The 16689-nt window shown below is 51.8% G+C and overlaps 1 protein-coding gene across 1 annotated transcript in view; it reads right to left on the bottom strand.

Moving 5' to 3' along the window:
• DOCK3 (dedicator of cytokinesis 3) overlaps nucleotides 1-16689 on the bottom strand; it is a gene marked incomplete at its 5' end in the record, with an annotated part of 183663 nt that overhangs the window by 3691 nt on the left and 163283 nt on the right. Inside the window, 12 exons of the mRNA XM_039243629.1 lie at nucleotides 210-292; nucleotides 818-940; nucleotides 4698-4785; nucleotides 5888-6006; nucleotides 9819-9966; nucleotides 10483-10621; nucleotides 11839-11960; nucleotides 13896-14012; nucleotides 14135-14218; nucleotides 15097-15276; nucleotides 15748-15834; nucleotides 15987-16153. Coding sequence (XP_039099560.1) covers nucleotides 210-292; nucleotides 818-940; nucleotides 4698-4785; nucleotides 5888-6006; nucleotides 9819-9966; nucleotides 10483-10621; nucleotides 11839-11960; nucleotides 13896-14012; nucleotides 14135-14218; nucleotides 15097-15276; nucleotides 15748-15834; nucleotides 15987-16153 — 1457 coding nt within the window. The remainder of the gene's footprint in view (nucleotides 1-209; nucleotides 293-817; nucleotides 941-4697; nucleotides 4786-5887; nucleotides 6007-9818; nucleotides 9967-10482; nucleotides 10622-11838; nucleotides 11961-13895; nucleotides 14013-14134; nucleotides 14219-15096; nucleotides 15277-15747; nucleotides 15835-15986; nucleotides 16154-16689) is intronic.

Genomic DNA, 16689 nt, shown 5'->3' with positions numbered 1-16689 from the left:
CTCCCTGTTCCCATCCCATTGATTGCAAGACACACAGGTCATCTGCATCATGAGTGTGGCTCTGGCCACCCCCAGCTTCTGCCAGGCTGGTTGCTCTGGGACAGAGGAGCAGGGGAGGGCTGTGGTTCTTTTCATAGACTGAAGAGATTCCAGAGTAGACAAGAAGATTCCTTTCATGTTCTTGTGGGGCTGTTGCTTCAGTACATTACCTTGCGCAGAGTCCGGGCAGGCAGGGCCGGGGGGGTGTCACCCAGGGGATGGTGGAAGGCGTCAAAGTGTAGGGAGTAATGACCTGCAAAAGGAATAGAACGAGAGCCTTAGCCTGGGCTTTCTTGGGCTGTCTGCTGGCACATCTTCCAACTGCGCAGCTGTGGGGAAGAGTCTTCTGGGGGCCCTTCAGCATTAAAGGTCACAGAAAAACCTTTCTTTTCACCGGAGTTCTCCAAAACAGGCTGCTGGAGTAAAAGGCACTTGTGCCACACACAAAGTCAAGAAGGCCGAGTACGGTGAGCCTGTGGAACGATGGGCCACAGGCAGTTGTAGCTCAGACAGGCTGGTGAGGAGCTGGCTAGCACAGTCCGTTCCATTGTCTTCAGCTCCCCTGGTTGGGAAGGCCTTCCTGAGCTCACCCGCTGTCCTTGGAAACCTCACGACCCCAAAGACCAGCAGGATTCTTCCTGTGGGGGGGATGTTTTTTCTTTGACTGAGTCAGCCCAGAGAATGGCCCATCTTCTTAGTCTGGAGGGCTGCTACCCTTGGCTCTGAGTCGAGTCTGAAACCAGTCGCTATCTGGGGAACCCGCTGGAGGTCTTCTTACCATGCAGCAGGCTTCGGGGAGGCACTGGGGGGGCCAGGATGTGCCCCATGTGGGCAGACAGGAAGGGCTGGGCCTCTCTGGCTCTGCTATCCAGGCTCCAGCTGCTGGGGGCTGCTGGCACTGCTGAAGGGTGAAAACAGATGGCATGAAGGGAGGTTACTTCTGAGCCATCCTTAGGGAGAAGCCCATCTTACAACCTGTGGCTTCTCCAGGTGTGCACTATGTAGCCAGCACATGTGGGAGTGGCATGCCAGCCCCCAGAAAACACTGGCCATGTGAGACACTGTGGCCCATGGGGGAGAGTGGCCAGGGACAGAAGCTGCTTAAGAGGATGGCAGCAGAGTGGACGGATGTCTAAAGAGCACTCAGGGTGAGGCAAGCTGAGAGACAGTGCAGCAAGAAGTGAATGTCTGCAGCCTCCCCGAGATTTGCCAGAAGAGGACAGAAAAGAGAAGTGAGCAGAGGGGAACAGGCTGATGAGACAGAATGCAGAGTGCAGGCCACAGAGCTCCTCACCAGAGCCAAGTTGGGGCTCTCCAACTGCCCCGGCCTAACAGGAAAAGCAGGGAGCACAGGGGGTGGGAGGCAGAGACTGCCTGGTCCCAGAGCTAGTGCATGGCCAGGGTGTGGGTGGGAGATTCCCCCCCTAAAGGGCCTCTGGTAACATACAAGCTGTGCCCATCCCACTGCTTCTCTACCTACTGACTGGGTTTGGGGTGCACAAGGGGTTTTCAGGCAAGGACTGGTGTTCACTGTGCCTGCTGAAGGGAAGAGTATACAGCCCAAGAGTTGTGGTTCAGGTCTGGTTCAACCCATGGCTTCCCAAGAAGAGGGAGGGCTGTGGGACCGAGGGTGCTTTTAGGCTGGCAGAGAGGCCCAGTTCCTTGCATTTACATGCCATGGATGCAGGGTAGAGTGGGCCTTGGACAAAGGGAAACAGAGTGTCCACCTATGCCAGTGCCAGAATACTTGCCCATCCACACCCTGTCCATACCCCTCCCCCAGCCACAGCTGAGGCAAGCAACTTTGCAGGAGGGGATAGGAAAGGAAGAATGGTTGGGTCTTGTGCTAGAGGGTGCCACTCTGCAGGAACAGCAAGGGACATGTAAATCCTATTGGCAAACTCCTCCTGGAGACCAAATACCAGAAAGAAACGTGACTTTTCTCTGATGGAGCCAGGCAAACATAAGCTCTCTTTTGGGCTGTCAGCAGCAGCAAAGCAGCTCACAATTCAGGAACCTAGTGGCTGGCTTTGTTCTGAGGCAGCTGTAACTCAAGTGTGCCAGAGGAAGATGGAATTTGCGCTCTCCCAGCTCCAGGTACTGAGCAAGGAATGCTAGGGCCTAATGGGACTGGAGAGGCTCTGGAAAGGAAGGAGCTGGAGTCTGGCCTTCAAGGAGGATATGGCCAGGAGAGGCTAGGCCCATGAGGTCCAGGGATAAGGTGGTTATGCCCTTCTCCCTCCCTATTAGTGAGGAACTGGAGTGGGCTTGTAGTAGAACACAAGGGAGAACTCTGCTACCTGAACAGCCTCAGTTTTAAGGACTGCTCAGTCTCATGGGATGGCTGATGGCAGGTGGCTGGAGGGAGGGTGTGGCAGTGATTGAGTGGTCAGGCACTCAGCTGTCGCCTAAAGGGAGGAAAGAATTCTGAATCTGATGAGCACCAGGTGGATTCCACCAAAAGGCCTCCTCGGAGAGCCCAAGGCACCAGAAGAACAAGATAGGCCCATTCTCACACAGGCTCTCCTCAAGATGGGGCATGAGCTTCTGTGTCCTCATTACTGAAACCCGCTGTCTCCAAAGAGAAGAGTTCTAAAAAAATCCCAAAAAGCCACTGGATCTCAGGAATTAAGAAGCTTGGAGGTGGGTCTGGGCAGCTTCCCCAAAGCTGACAGCCCCAGCTCTTACTGAGGGGCCACAGATGTTCACCCACAAGAGCCCAAATGAACTTGTGGGCGGGAAGGTTATGGGGCAAGAAAGCTGGCAGGGCTGCAAGGCTTCTCAAAGGGCGCCTGCCTGAGCCAGTCCAGTGAACCAGAACCATCTAGTTCACCCTATAGATTGATGTTGGTGAGCAATGAGGCCCATGGACCTCTGCCACGTGACACAAGTGCACTGGGGCTAGTGGAAAGTCTAAGACGGAGTGACTTATCCTGGGAGAAGGGGGCAATCCCCTCTGTGGCCTGGTCATCTCTGTCTCTGTGAACGAAGGTCCAGTGCTGGCCTGAGAGTCACTGGCTGGCAAAGAGAGATGATTAAGTGAGAAGCGGAGTCCTTGTGGGACTCAGGATCCTGATGACATGAGAATGGTGACAAGTATGTACAGTTCCTGCCCTGGAGGATCCAGGAGAGACTTAGGGAGCCACTGTCTGGTTTGCATGTTCTCACTTGGCAATGTCTCATTTGCTGCCCACGAAGCACTGGCACTGTGGCATGGACATGCTTGCTGTGGCCTCAGACTCTTTCCTTCCCACACCTGGGGTGGGAGTGTCCAGCTTCTTGCTGCAGCCCGGTCTGAGGCCTGCTGCTCTTCTTTGTCCCATTGGCATAGGATCCTGGTCTGGCTCCCAGTACCCATTTGAGCTCTGGGCCCTTCTGTGCTCTTGGCTAGTTCTCAGATGGCCCCGCATCTCAGGTGAAGAAGATACTGTGGATTTTGGCCCCTAAGGCCAAAATGGCACTCTGTTTTGGGGGACTAGGTGCAGGGTCCAGGTAAGCTGCATGTTTTTCAGATGTGCAACCTTGAGGCTAGGAAGGCATCTTCAGCGGGAATCTCCATGTCCTTTGTGGTTGAGCACCTGGTGCCTATGCCTACCAGCTACTGAGGATGTGGATCCAGTGTCTGGTGTCTCCTTAAAGAAGACACAGAGGCATGTCCTCTATGGTGAGCAAGGAAGGAACAATGACAGTGGGGACAGCAGACAGCACTTGGTGAGGAGGTGCAATGACAACATGATAACAGCTCTGGAGGGACAGGTTCTTATGGGACAGTAGCTTGTATTCCTGGGGATGAGTTTGTCCTAAGATTCACCAGATGGAGGAGAGGGAGGGCAAACTACAGGGAGGGGGGCTGATATAGGACCAAATTCTAAGTGGCAGGTAGCTTCACATAATCCTCCTATAGGCATTGCTCTGTGTTAAAATTAACTCAGATCTCCATGTGGGGCTTTGGGCTGGGTTCGTATGAATCCAAGTCTGGTTCTTCCATGAGCTTGCTGCAGTGGGACACAGGGTAAAACTCCACTATCTGAACAGCCTCTGTTCTAAGGACTGCCCGGGTTCATGCCCAAGTTGATGGGCTTGCAATCCCTGCTAAGATGGACTCACAGCAGCTTCTGGCCAGAGTGGTTGCAGGAGGACTGGACTCAGAGTACCTAGGGCTTCCCCGGAGAGGACTGTCTCAGGGAAATTCACTTTGCCATGGCCTGTCCTTCCCATTCTTCTAGCATGATCAGCCACAGGCCTATTCTGAGCAACAAGGAGAGGTCCCTGAGGGCCCAAGTTGAGAGTGACCAAAGGGGCCCTAGGGCCTGCTGAATCCTGGGGCTGGCTGGGAGAAGCCCAAGGGAGTGACCGTCCACAGTCTAAACACAGCAACCTGAGTTTCCATAAAGGTGGGCTCAGGGCAGGTGGCAGCTGGGGCCTCTCTGAGGGTGGGCTCTTGGGAGGGAGACACACAAACTAACAAGATCCAAACTCAGCATCAAACCAGACGTGGGTTAAACAGTGAGCACAGGAGTTGGTCAGGACTCTGGACAGACAGGCCTGAGTGTTGGAATTATGGCACAGCCGTGGCCAGCTGGTGCTCAGGGATAAGAGTCAGACGCTCAGAATGGGGACGGACATGGAGAAAGGCCACCTGGAAAGGGGAACAATACCTTTTTCAGCCACAGACAGATTGGGATCACTGCAGGGTTTGCAGGATCCGACCACTTGCTGGAACAGAGCCCGCTGGAAATTTGGCAGCTGAGGGAAGGAGAAAAATATCAAAGAGGGTGAAAACAACCAGTTACACCTCAGGAGGCAGAGCTATGGGGCCTGGAGCCAGGACATGTTAAGAGAAGACAAGGAAATCAAAGCAGTGGTACTGATCATGCTCAGGCATAGGAAGACTGTCCCTCGCTATCTGGCTCTGAGTGCTGCCATGTTGACATTGGAGGCACCTCCCTACAATGCCTGGCTGCGCTCCAAGCTGTCTTGTACATGGCCAAGAAAAAGGACATGGGCACCTGAGGGTATCTAACTGTATCCCTCTGCCCTACCAGGGAGACTCACTGGCAGAAAGGACTGAGGGACCTCTCTACCCCTCAGCACTGGCAGGCTTGGCTGCCTGGAGATCCATGCACAGACCCAAGTTAGCACTGAGGATAAGGAAAAAGGCAGCACTCAAGCCTAGAAAGTCATGGACAGGACCCATTGTTCTGATGGGCAGCTGACAAGCAGGCCTGCTCCCTCTACCTGGCAGGGCTGATCAAGCACAGGGAGGTATGGCTGAGAAACTCCTGGCACTCTGGGACTAGGTAACAGTTGCTTGGAGGTGACTTTCATGGACTGTGATAGAAAGGCAGGCAGATTGGGCAGGGAAGGAGTTATTCCCCACAGCTTTGTTGTACAAATTGGAGCTGTACAAATGGTGGAGAGAGCAGCCTCAGGAGGCAATGAGGGTTCAGGTAGATGGATGGATGAAAGAGGTAGAGTCTGTCTCAGTGAGGATGCCCTTCACACACAGGGAGGAAGACCATCCTCCAAACCCATGTCCACCACTGCCTTCTCAGGATAATAAAGAATGAAGTTCCTCTGCTAGACTGTTTATGAATAAGGAGTCCAGGAGGCCGGCAAGAAGCTCCAACCTGCCAGCACTCTTCCGACAGGTACACTCCATCTGGAGTGCTGATCCTCAGAGCCACTGCAGTCCCTGTCCAGAGTGGCCACCCAGCAGCCTTCTGAGGGTCTTATGGCATAATGAGGGAGGCACGCAGGACAATACAGAAAGCCTAGCAGATGCAGTGAGGGCAGCCCAGGCTACCATACTTGCAGCAGAGGGCAGTCAGTAGTCTGGGTCCACTACCTGTCCATTCTCCAGGATGGCTGCTGGATACATGGCACTGCTTGGGCGGTCCCGGTGTGTGGGCAGCAGCAACATCATTTCCCGGGCGTGGCGGTACTTATCTGGCAGAGAGGGAGAGCCTGTAACCAAGTGAGAACAATCACGCACAGATGACAAGCCACAGATGGAAGGCCCAGTGGGCAAGCATCCTTGGGGCCAGGGAACCAGGGGAGGTATCCCCTTGCAGCTGGGGTGAGGATGAGCTCAGCAAGCACAGGAGGAATGAAGCAGAGCCCGCTGGTGAGATGGTGGTGGGGCCACACCGGACGTCCCAGCCAAGGCGGGCGCACTGCAGACCAGGGCAATGCAGGCCCACTGATAGAGCCCCTTCACCATGCTTACAGGCAGATCACGAGAACTGAGGACAGGAGCTGGGCCCCAAAGGGCCCCCTGTACCCAGCACTCTTGGGATATGGGGTGACCTGGATGCTGGGCTCTCTCAGGGGGCCCAGGCATGGGCACAGGCCAGCTTGCAATGGAGCCATCACACAGAGACAGAGACACTCAGATAACATTGTGGCATGGTTCTTAGTTGACGAATTGTCTCCACACACTTACCGTCTCTAGATATCAGCTGGCCCTGTTCTCAGCTGACCCCCTACCACCTTTGCCCGAAGGCTTCTCATTCCCAGATTCCAGGCCTCCAGAGCCTGGCCTCTGCTACATCCTACTGTAGCTTCAGAACCAGACTGGCTGGGGGCCCAGGGCCCTGCACACAGGTGGCTCTCCAGAGTTTCTCTCTCTGAGACTTGCCCTTCAGTGAATTCGGGGGTCATATGGGAGTTGTGGCACTTTAACTCAGGCTCTTGAGTTGACTTGGTTCCTGCTCTTCCTTTGTGAGGCTTCTGTGGTGATGTCCTCTGCCTTGAGGGGCTGTTACAGAGGCCAGACCTCACCAGATGTGGTGGTCCAGTCCCCATCAATGCAGGCCATAGCTATAGGCCCAAGAACCTGTTAGCCTATGGTCCTTGAGGGTACCTTCCACAGAAATAAAGAGAATAGCTTGCTGTTTTTCTTTGGGAATGGATCATTTGGAAGGCCCCCCAGACATGTACCACTCATGCCAGATACCAGCATGTCCATGAGAAACTAGCCCACAGGCAGCCTCTGGCTGGCTCAAGTGGTTGAAACCCCTCTGTGGTGTGCTCTTAGTGAAGCTAGAGTCCAAGGGCTCTATCTGAGAGGCAAACCTGCAGCTCTGGAGGCTCTGTATCCCTGAAACCCAGGGTCCTTAGGGCCTTTCTTTGAGTATGCAGTAAAGGCACTGTCAGAGCACAACTAAAAAAGGTCTCTGCTGTCTGCTTCCCCAGGAGACCTTGAAACATTCCTCTTGTACTTATTTTAGACCAAAAAGATGAGGCTTAAATACCTTGCAGAAGTCAATATAATAAAAATCAGTAATGGCTGTTTAGAGAAAAATGGAAGAGAGTTCCTAATCCTACTGATTTCTATAGTGCCTTCCCAGCAAGAAACTGAATGCTCCCTGAGCCCTGGCAGCCACAGCTCTGGACAGGACACTTTTACTTAGTGTGCACAGAGACATGCACCTTTACACCAATTCAGTTACATCAAACTCTAACCTAACGCCCATTCTACACCAGGCATGTGGTTGGAACATGGCACACAGCCTTTTCAAGCTGGCCATGGTCCCCGACTTCACAGAACTCACAGCCTAGCCCACCAGGCCAACCCCACATCTACGTACTCAATGTCCTGATACATGTCGGGGGTGCTAGGATGGGGGGACAGTAGCCTGCAGGCCCCAGATGCTCTGCTGAGGATTTGAATCCATGTGATGGAGGCCCGTCTTGTGCTATAACAGAGGTGCTCTGTGTTACTGCCAAGCTTTCCAATTCTGCCATCTCACTTTTCTCCCACTGCCCTCAGCCCTGGGCAGCCAATCCCATGGTAGCAGAGAATGATCGCTACTTTTCATGAAAACATGTAAACACCACAAGGGCTTTGGTGTCACAGGACTTTTGAACTGCTTGAGTTGCAGTCTGGTAAACCCAAGGGAGGCTAAGTCCCAGCATGACTGAGTTATTCAAGGAGGATCAATAAGAATCTCCAGGTTTCCTAGCTCCACTCAGTCTTTCGACCATTAGGGGGAGCTGCCTACTTATAGGAGTTTAGGCTGTGCCTTGCAGGCCTTCTGGAAGATTTCTTTCTTTCTTTCTTTTTTCTTTTTTTTTTTTTCCCAAATAGTTTATCGTCAAGTTGGTTTCCATATAACACCCAGTGCTCATCCCAGCAAGTGCCCTCCACCTTCTGGAAGATTTCAACAAGGACCACAGCAGAGAGCGTCAATGGGCTTGGTGAGGAAGGCCACTGGTGTCATGACCACTTTTGGGTGTGGGGGAGGGGACTCCAATGCAAAGGACCCTCTAGAACACCTTCTCCATAAAAGCCTTCTCTTCACCCATAACAACCAGAAACAGAACAGACGGATCCCTTCCCTCCATGCCCCTAGTGCACCTCCTACTGCATCTACCACATTTATCTGAAAAATCAGTCTTCTTCTGTGATGCTGGGTCCAGATCTTCTCTCCATCTTCTCTCACAAAGCCTACTGCTGGCATGCTACATACTGGCCATACTGGTTTTCTCCAGATAGGCCTGCACATGGGTTGCATGGATGGTGTAGCCTAGAAGAGAAGTCCTGCTCCTTCTTAGTTGCCTCTGCCCTCATCACCATTCCCAGCTTTGGGCTCAGTTCATTCAATCATTGTTTACTTTCGTACTTAATTCTACTCCAGAAAGGGAAGGGGCTTCTGTTAGCCTTTCTCTATATGATATCTTGGAGTTTGGCTCCTGTGGTGGCTTGTCTCCAGAGGTGCCAACTACCAATGCCTTCCCTCTAAAAACACACATGCCACTCTTCACATCATGAGGTGCAGTCTCATTCCCTACCTGGGTCGCTAGGCTGGTCTTAGTGACTTGTGAGCTAGTTGACAGAATGTGACAAAAGGGCCATTCTGGGTTCCCAAGGCTGGGTAATAGGAAGTCTTGCAGCTTCTGCCTGGTACCCTGAAATGTCTGTTTTGAGAAAAATAAGCTGCCTGCTATGAGAAGCCCTCACCACAAGTAAAGACCCTCCATAGGGACTCAGGTGGACAGCCCCAGCTGAGCTGCCAGGTGACAGTTACTATCAACTGCCAGCTGTGTGAGTGAGCCATCCTGGATATGCAGCCTAGCTGAACCTGTAGATGATTCTGGCCCCAGGTGACATCTGACTGCAAGCTCATGAGAGACTACAAGCCTGGAAGTGACAGCCAGTGACTGCCTGGTGAGCTCAGACCACTCCTTTCTGTTGCCATCCTGCACAGCCACCTGAGAAACACTAGAACCTAGTCATTATAGCTGATTTCCATTCCACTGCAAATGCTTCCATCTAAAAGGACAGATAATCAAATTTCACTCTGAGAACCAGGATCAGATTGTGAAAAGGATGCTGGCTCTCAGAGAACAATATTGAGCCACTGAATAAGAATTAAGGCAATAACTGGCAATGTGAATAAGCTTTTAACAGAGCCATAACTTTGACTTTTATTCTTGCTAACGTTTCAGTGGAAAAGAATTGAGCTTTCTCCTGGGCTGTGTGTCCTCTTACTGAGGTGGAGTTGCAACAGCCAGCCACCTCTGTGGTAGTGCAAGCACCTCTGTGGTAGTGCAGCCACCTCTGTGGTAGCTATAACCGCTGCCTAGTGCAGGGTGTGAAGCCAGCCAGAGAGACTGCTGGAGTTGGGAGCCCCTGAGTCCTTAGTGCTGAAAGGGGAACATTCTCTAAGCCACAGGGCTGCTTTCATAGACAGAGCCACAGATGAGAAAAGGACAAGTGGGGCTCATGAGGCCCTCTCCTCTCCCTTCTGCAAGCAGCGCCCTGCCCTCCTTACCTCGGGCACTGGAAGGGGCAGAGGTAATCATCTGGGATGGTGCTGAGTGAGTGGAACTCAGGCTGGAGGAAGAAGGGCTTGCCTGGGACGAGGACAGAACAGAGACGTTGGTGATTGAGCCCTGGTACCTGGGGTTGGGATACGCGAGCTGCAAAGGGAGAAAAATCAGCAGGATAGAGGTCTGAATGGCCAGGATTGTAGGGCTGAGTTGGCTTCTTCATGCCATGAGGTACCCAGACCCAGTGTCTGATGAGGTACACTGGGTCCTGATGGAGGCCAGGCTGGTGTCTGGCACTATGGGTCACCCACACCACCCATGGAGCAGGGTTGTTGGGTCGACTCTAGTGATGGTTCCCATAGAGGATGCAGGACTTAGTCATCAGGAATGCCAGGAAGGAGGGCAATTTGGCAGCGGATCTTTCCCATGGGATCTCTAAAAGCAACCAGGACTGAAGCTAGATTTCCTTCTTGGAAAATGATGCCTGGGAACTTTATTGACATGGGATGGTGTGGAGGGAAGGCAGTTTTACTGGCTCTGGGTGTTCTAATTTCAGAAACTAGAGAACTAGGCAGGGTTGCCAGCCCTCAGACCAAATCAGCCAACAGAGAGGCAAGTCCTCCAGGTATGGTGCTCTGGCCCACATTCCTTGGACAGCTCTGGTACCTGCATATGGTGGTATAGGTCCTCGGGAGCCTCGCCCATGGAGCTGTCACCCAGCACCACCACGTTTCCCGCTTCGCTAGACGCATGTGAGGAGAGAGAGGATGACGAATGGCGGCCTGTGCCCATCAAGTTCATGGGGCTGTGAACAATAGTGGGAGACAGGGAGGAGTCAGGCAGGAGCTGAGAAACCTTGCTAGATGGTAGGGGGACCGTGTAAGGGAGTGTGTGAAACAGGGACCCCTAGCCTTGGATGACACTGGTTTGGAGGGTTTCAGAGCTAATATTTATACCCATCTGAGGCCTGGAGCTGTCCTGAATCCCAGCCTGCTGCTCAGGGTTGGCAGTGCCAATGGTAGGGTGGCAAAGTGTCTATTTGGAGTTAAATGGTTTATGGCCACTCTGTCTGATGACAACACCAGTTTCTCAGGGGGGATGAAAGTGATATGCTCAATCAGTTAAGGATTCCAGGTCCCCTTGCTATTCCAGGTCCCCTTCCACCCCCTGCTGGGATCTGCTCCTAGGACAGGGGTGTCTTCCTGGTATGAGGAAGCTATCAAAATAGCTGGCTGGGAACCATCTGTTGACTTCCTTCCACATCTGTGGTCACAGGCTCATTAATACTCTCCTCTATCAAGAGCAGGTAGTCCCTTTCATTTATTCCTTCTTATTTATGGAGGCCCACTCTGTGCTGACTTACTGCTTACACTGGGAAACAAACTCAAGGAAGGGGCTCCTCTCCCTGGCTCCTACTCTGATCTGGCCTTCCTGCCCTGGAGGCTTGGAGTATCTTCAGTTGAGCCCAGACAGACCAGGACTCCTGAGTTCAGAGTAGGCACAGCTTGATGTGCTTCCACATCACCATGTTGTTCTCTCCCTTAAACCACATGGTGATCCTCATTCCCCTTGGGATCAAGTCCAAAGGCCTGAATGAACACGGCCCATTCAGAACTGGCCCCTTTCCATGCCCTGGAATCCTGCACTCCAGCCATGAGGCTCTGCTGGTAGGGCTAAACATCTTCGGATGTCTATATATATTAGGCCCTTTGACCAGATCTTGTTCCGTCACCCTCCTAACCCCATCCTGTTTCTGCCTCATAAACTTCTACTTATCCTTCAAGACTTACCCCAAATGCCCCCTCCTCCATATTCTCACAGTACCATGTACACTCCTCTCTCTCCCAGGATGACTGGATGTGAGCACGGGTCCTATGACAGGAGCTGTGTGTTTGCTTTGTGCATGGGTCAGAGGGTACGTCAGTGAATACACACACCTACTATTTCAGACTTTCTTGCTCTGACCTTTGACATCCAGACTTACCTCCATAGAGGGGACCCTCCCCAGTCCTAAGGCCATACCTGTGTCGGTGGGTCATCTTGATGTTCTCAGGGCTCATGGGACTATGGGATGCTAGGACATTTCCCCGTGGGGTGCTGGTGCCTGAACATGCAGGACTTAGCTTGTCCAAGCCTGGAAACTCCTGTTGAGAAATGAATGTCCCTTCGTCAGAGTAAACAATGAATAAGTAATTAAGGGGTGAAAGGGGAGAGCTGGCTAGTGGTAAAATGTAAAAGAAAAAATGTAAAAAGAAAAAGAATCAGATATTTTTGGCAGAATCTGAATTGCTGACTTCTTTTGGCCCCTTCATGACTAAAGACACTCTCCTAACTGCACTGGAGTCTAGACCAGAGGCCGAGAGGCCTTGGGCTGACCCCATATTCCAGAGAACACATCTGGAATAGAACAGGCTGAAGTTGCTCTGAGTTCACAGGAGTGTGTTAAGAGGCATTCTTGGTACAGAATAAGTGGACTAAGAGCTGAGAAGTAGGAGAAGAAGAGCTGATTATCAGCTGTCAGTCAATGTACATAAGGACTGGGTTTGGGTTTATTGGATTTGAGGCCTAGCTCTCAGTGTCCTGGATTAAGTTGCCTGTGACACGGTCTATGGGGAGAAAGGACACAGAATCCTGATGTGGACCCTACGTCCTACTGGGGATATTTCTGAGCTTGGCCTGAAGAAGCAGCAAGTTTTCCACCTTCTTCTTCCAAAACAAGCTAAAATGAAAAAGAAGGGTAAACTGGAGAGGACACCTCCATGTGTGTCCTGGAGACCTTGACGTATGCAGGTGAGTATTTTGTGATCTTTGCTATAGTGACCCAACAGCCTTGCATGGCCGAGAACATCCCCTGTCCTAGTGGTCAGGCTCTAGCCTGCTTGGGGCACCTGTGGTGATAGGAGAGGTTCATACATAGCAGAGACCAACCAAGAATGAGAGATAATAGAATACCCATTAGATTTAGTGACACTAGCCAAGTTCTTCACTAAATGGATATTTTAATTTTAAGAGGGAAACACAAAAGATTTTATACTTTCTCTGCATGTTTCACCCTGAAGTACCATGGGAAAATCATTACATAAAGGAGAAATTTCAAGCTCTACAGGCTTTCCTCTGAAAAATGTGCCCACTTTTCAAACTACAGACAAGCTTCTTTTTCTCTTTTTAGAGTCCATGCTATCTACAACTGGGAAGGAATGGCTGAGACCTGCACTGGAGGCCTGAGATGACCAGAACCTCCAGCATCAAGAACAAAGCAAGTCAACCCCAATAGGTCAGGCTGCTGATCCTAGGGCCAGTGATCATCCCTGAAGAGGAGCCTCCTGTCCATGACGGCCTTGCCCAGCACCGAACAGCTCTATTTCCCTTGCCGCAGGTAATAAGGTTCACACCTCTTGAGATCTGGCAGCCAGACTATTTAGCAGATAGGTTTCTCTAGAAAACACTTGGGGTAAGCTCCATGGTTGAAAGTGGGGTGAGGGTATATAAACAGGGGTTTCAAGACCACCTGGACCATATTCTCTGCCAGCCAGCATCCCCTGCAAGACCACTGAGGGGAAACTAGTCCTGGAGTACAGGCTCTGCTTTTGCTTGTGTGCCTCAGTCTTTGGGGCAAACCCTGCTGTGGAAGCCCAAGAGCCAGTGTCGGGGTGAACTTCTGGAGCAAGAGGGCATGAAGATGGCAAGAGAAAGAGGAGAAAGAGGGAGATGGGGAGAGAGGGTTGGCTCAAGCTATGTAAGTTCTTGGGATGAAAAACATCTCCAAAGAGATATCTACATGTGGATCACATAATTTATAGCTCTCTTTTTCCTCATGTGAAAACCTCTCTTTACCAGCACAGTACCTTGGAAAACATTCTTTGCCCTTGAATCTGACTCCTCCTCAGGGAGGGGACCTAGTGAGGGGATCCTGGGCATCCTTCCCCTGGATAGAGCACTCACCGCTGTCTCTTGCCCCTCTGTGGTGGGGGCAGCTTTTCCTTCACATTCCCCCCACCCTTTCCTTTGGCTTGTTGCACAGTCTGCAGGGAATGGCCTTTGGTTCTACAGCAGCAGGGGCATGACAGGGATCAGCTTACATGGTAGAGGCTGGCCCGCATCATCTGGAACTGATCAATCAGCTTCTTATGCAGAGGGCGCATCTCTGGGTGCACAAACTTCTCATGAACTGCCAGACCGACTCCAAGGACATGGACCTATTAGGGTGACAGATAAGGCCACTCTGCAAGCCAGGGAGTGGCCCTTGATAACTGCAGCCATCCTGCGGTGCATAGCTTTTCCCTCCTGGCAACTGGATTCTAAGCCTTGCAAGACATACCTGCTCCTGCATGAGCTCCTTGAGCTGGGTGATCTTCTCTGCATCTCCTGGGTGCTTGGTGATATAATCTTTGTCAAAGAAGGCCTGAGAAAGGAAAGGCTAAGTGAGAAAGGCTTCCCAGGACTACCTTAGAGGGAACCTAGTGTGAGTCAGACACCCATATGCAAAGTGTGAGTCTAAGCTGCCACTTGAAAGGCAGTTCTGCCTCCTCACAGGTACACACACTGTCTCCAGCCTGGCCTGCTTGGACTTCCTGCAATCAGAGGTATGTTTTCTGCATCTAATAAGGACTAAAGGTGGTCAAATAATCTAAGCCTGGGTACTGGACCCAGTCTCACATAGAGCCTGAATGGCCTGGATAGGGCAGGCAGGACTGGTGGCCAGGGTGTAGGACCCAGTCTTAGTCATCCACAACTTGCTTCTTATAAAGGGCTGGGCTCCATGGCTCCTCTTGGAGGCCACTTAACATCCTTCCCTAATCAGAGGGTTTGCTCATCGGTCAGAGTTCAGAGAATAAAAGAGATGGTCCCATGGGTGAGCCATGCCACAGGAACAAGGAGTGGTAGTGAGCCTCATGCCCGGACCATCCTTAGACGGCTGAGGCACAGCTAGGGGAGGGCTAGCTGGAAAGGCTGCTTTAACTTTTTTTTTTTTTTTTTTTATTTCTAGGAGAGAGAGAGAGAGAGACAGCGTGAGCAGGGGAGGGTCAGAGAGAGAGGGAGTCACAGACTGAAACAGGCTCCAGGCTCTGAGCTGGCAGTCAGCACAGAGCCCGACGCGGGGCTCGAACCCACGATCCACGAGATCATGACCTAAGCGAAAGTCGGACGCTTAACCGACTAAGCCACCCAGGCGCCCCTGGAAAGGCTGCTTTAGAAGCCTGGAGTTTCAAGGAGAGGAGCCTGAGAACCACCTTCACAGCAAGGCTTCCTGTTGTGGATTTGGTCCAGGGCCCAGCTCACCTCTTGGTATCTTGCAACACCTCCATTGACAGCGGCATCGATGACACCATTCAGGCACATGCTGAGCAGGTTGATGTTGCCATGTGCCTGTCTGTGTTGATACTGGCTGATCAGGGCCCGCAGTTCTTGGTTCTTATTCTCAACCACCTGGATGGCATTCTCCAGAGGGCTCACCTCCACCTGGGAGCATAGAGGACACAATGTCATCCCAGGCATGATGACAGTCCCTTCTTCATAATGATCCTGAGAACAGGGATCTAAGGCCAGTGACACTAATTCTCACCCTTGTTCCTGTGGACTTAAGACTCCCTGACCCCTTTTGAATGTTCTCTTCTAATTTTTAGGCACTTAGAAGTATAGTAAAAAGTGAAGAACACCAGTTTTGAAGTCAGAGAGCTCTGACTTCCTGAACCTCAGAGAATAGTTTCCACATTTGTAATTTGGGAGATTAAAAATATCTGCTCCCCTGGTGTTGTGAGGATTAAAAGGGAGAAGGTGTACAAAGCCCCTGACACAGGATTGGCCTGTGGCAGCCTAGGCCAGGCAGGTGGCTGAAGCTCTTTTTCTGTCTTTAGTCCTTAGAGAAAGGTCCCCAAAGCCAGGGCTGAGAAAGCAGCTGTGAACATCAGCCCCATCTGAAACGTGTCTCACCAGTTCCCTCCTCTCCACTTCGAACCACCGAGAGATGCCGGGCAAGCTGTGGGTGAGGGTCAGCGTGGTGCGCTCAATCCACAGGCTCTGTAAGGACGGCACAGACAGGGATAGGCCATTAAGCAATTTCTGCCACACCTGCCTGCTTGAGGGATGAGACAGGGACAAGATCCTGAGAAACTGGGGCTTGCCCCTGGCCTTACTGTAAGTACTGCCCCTACTTTCCCACTGTTGTTCACCTTGAATTCATTCTCCTTGTCCTTGGGGCCTTTGTGAAAAGGTCTGTCATACCGGAACTTCCTCACATTGTTGACACGGTAGAAGCTCTTGACGCGATCTGGGACCCTATCCATCTGGAGGACATCCACATAATCTGGAATGGGTGTCACCGCATAGATCTGCAAATCTGGGCAGGAAGTGAAGGGGAAACCCAGACTTGCCCGAGAGATGGATCTGAGTACTGACTCCTGTCATCACCCAAAGGAGAAAAGAGCCCCACAGCCCCTGTTCCCTACTGTCAGCAGCAGTTGCATCTCAAGGAGCAGGACCCTTGCACAGACCTAGGCACAGTTAGACCAAATTTCCCTATCTGCACCTTCTTCCTGCTCTAGCACTGAGCCTTCTGAGCACTCAGCCAAGATGAGATGTCAAAGCCAAGAAAGAAGGGAAGTGGGTCAGAAGAACGCAGGTGGCCACCCTGCAGGAACAAGAAAGTTGCAAAGGCCTAAGCCTGTCCACTGTAGGTGAACTGTATTTACTGCAGTATAATTTTTTAATAAGAATACTTTTTGGGGTCTTTGTGGAGAGATAACATGAGAATCCACCTGCTCTCCTTCCCTGGAACAATACTGAACAGTCATGGTAACTGTCATGAGGTCTCCAAGGAAGCTGTGTGAGGGGGATGAGGGGCAGGCCAGTGTTTGCATCCACACCACTAAAACC

The sequence above is a fragment of the Hyaena hyaena genome, unplaced genomic scaffold, assembly GCF_003009895.1.
Source record: "Hyaena hyaena isolate Hyena2069 unplaced genomic scaffold, ASM300989v1 scaffold_231, whole genome shotgun sequence".
NCBI lineage: Eukaryota > Metazoa > Chordata > Mammalia > Carnivora > Hyaenidae > Hyaena > Hyaena hyaena.
The sequence above is the reverse complement of the archived record's forward strand: the minus strand, read 5'-3'. Positions and strand labels throughout refer to the sequence as shown.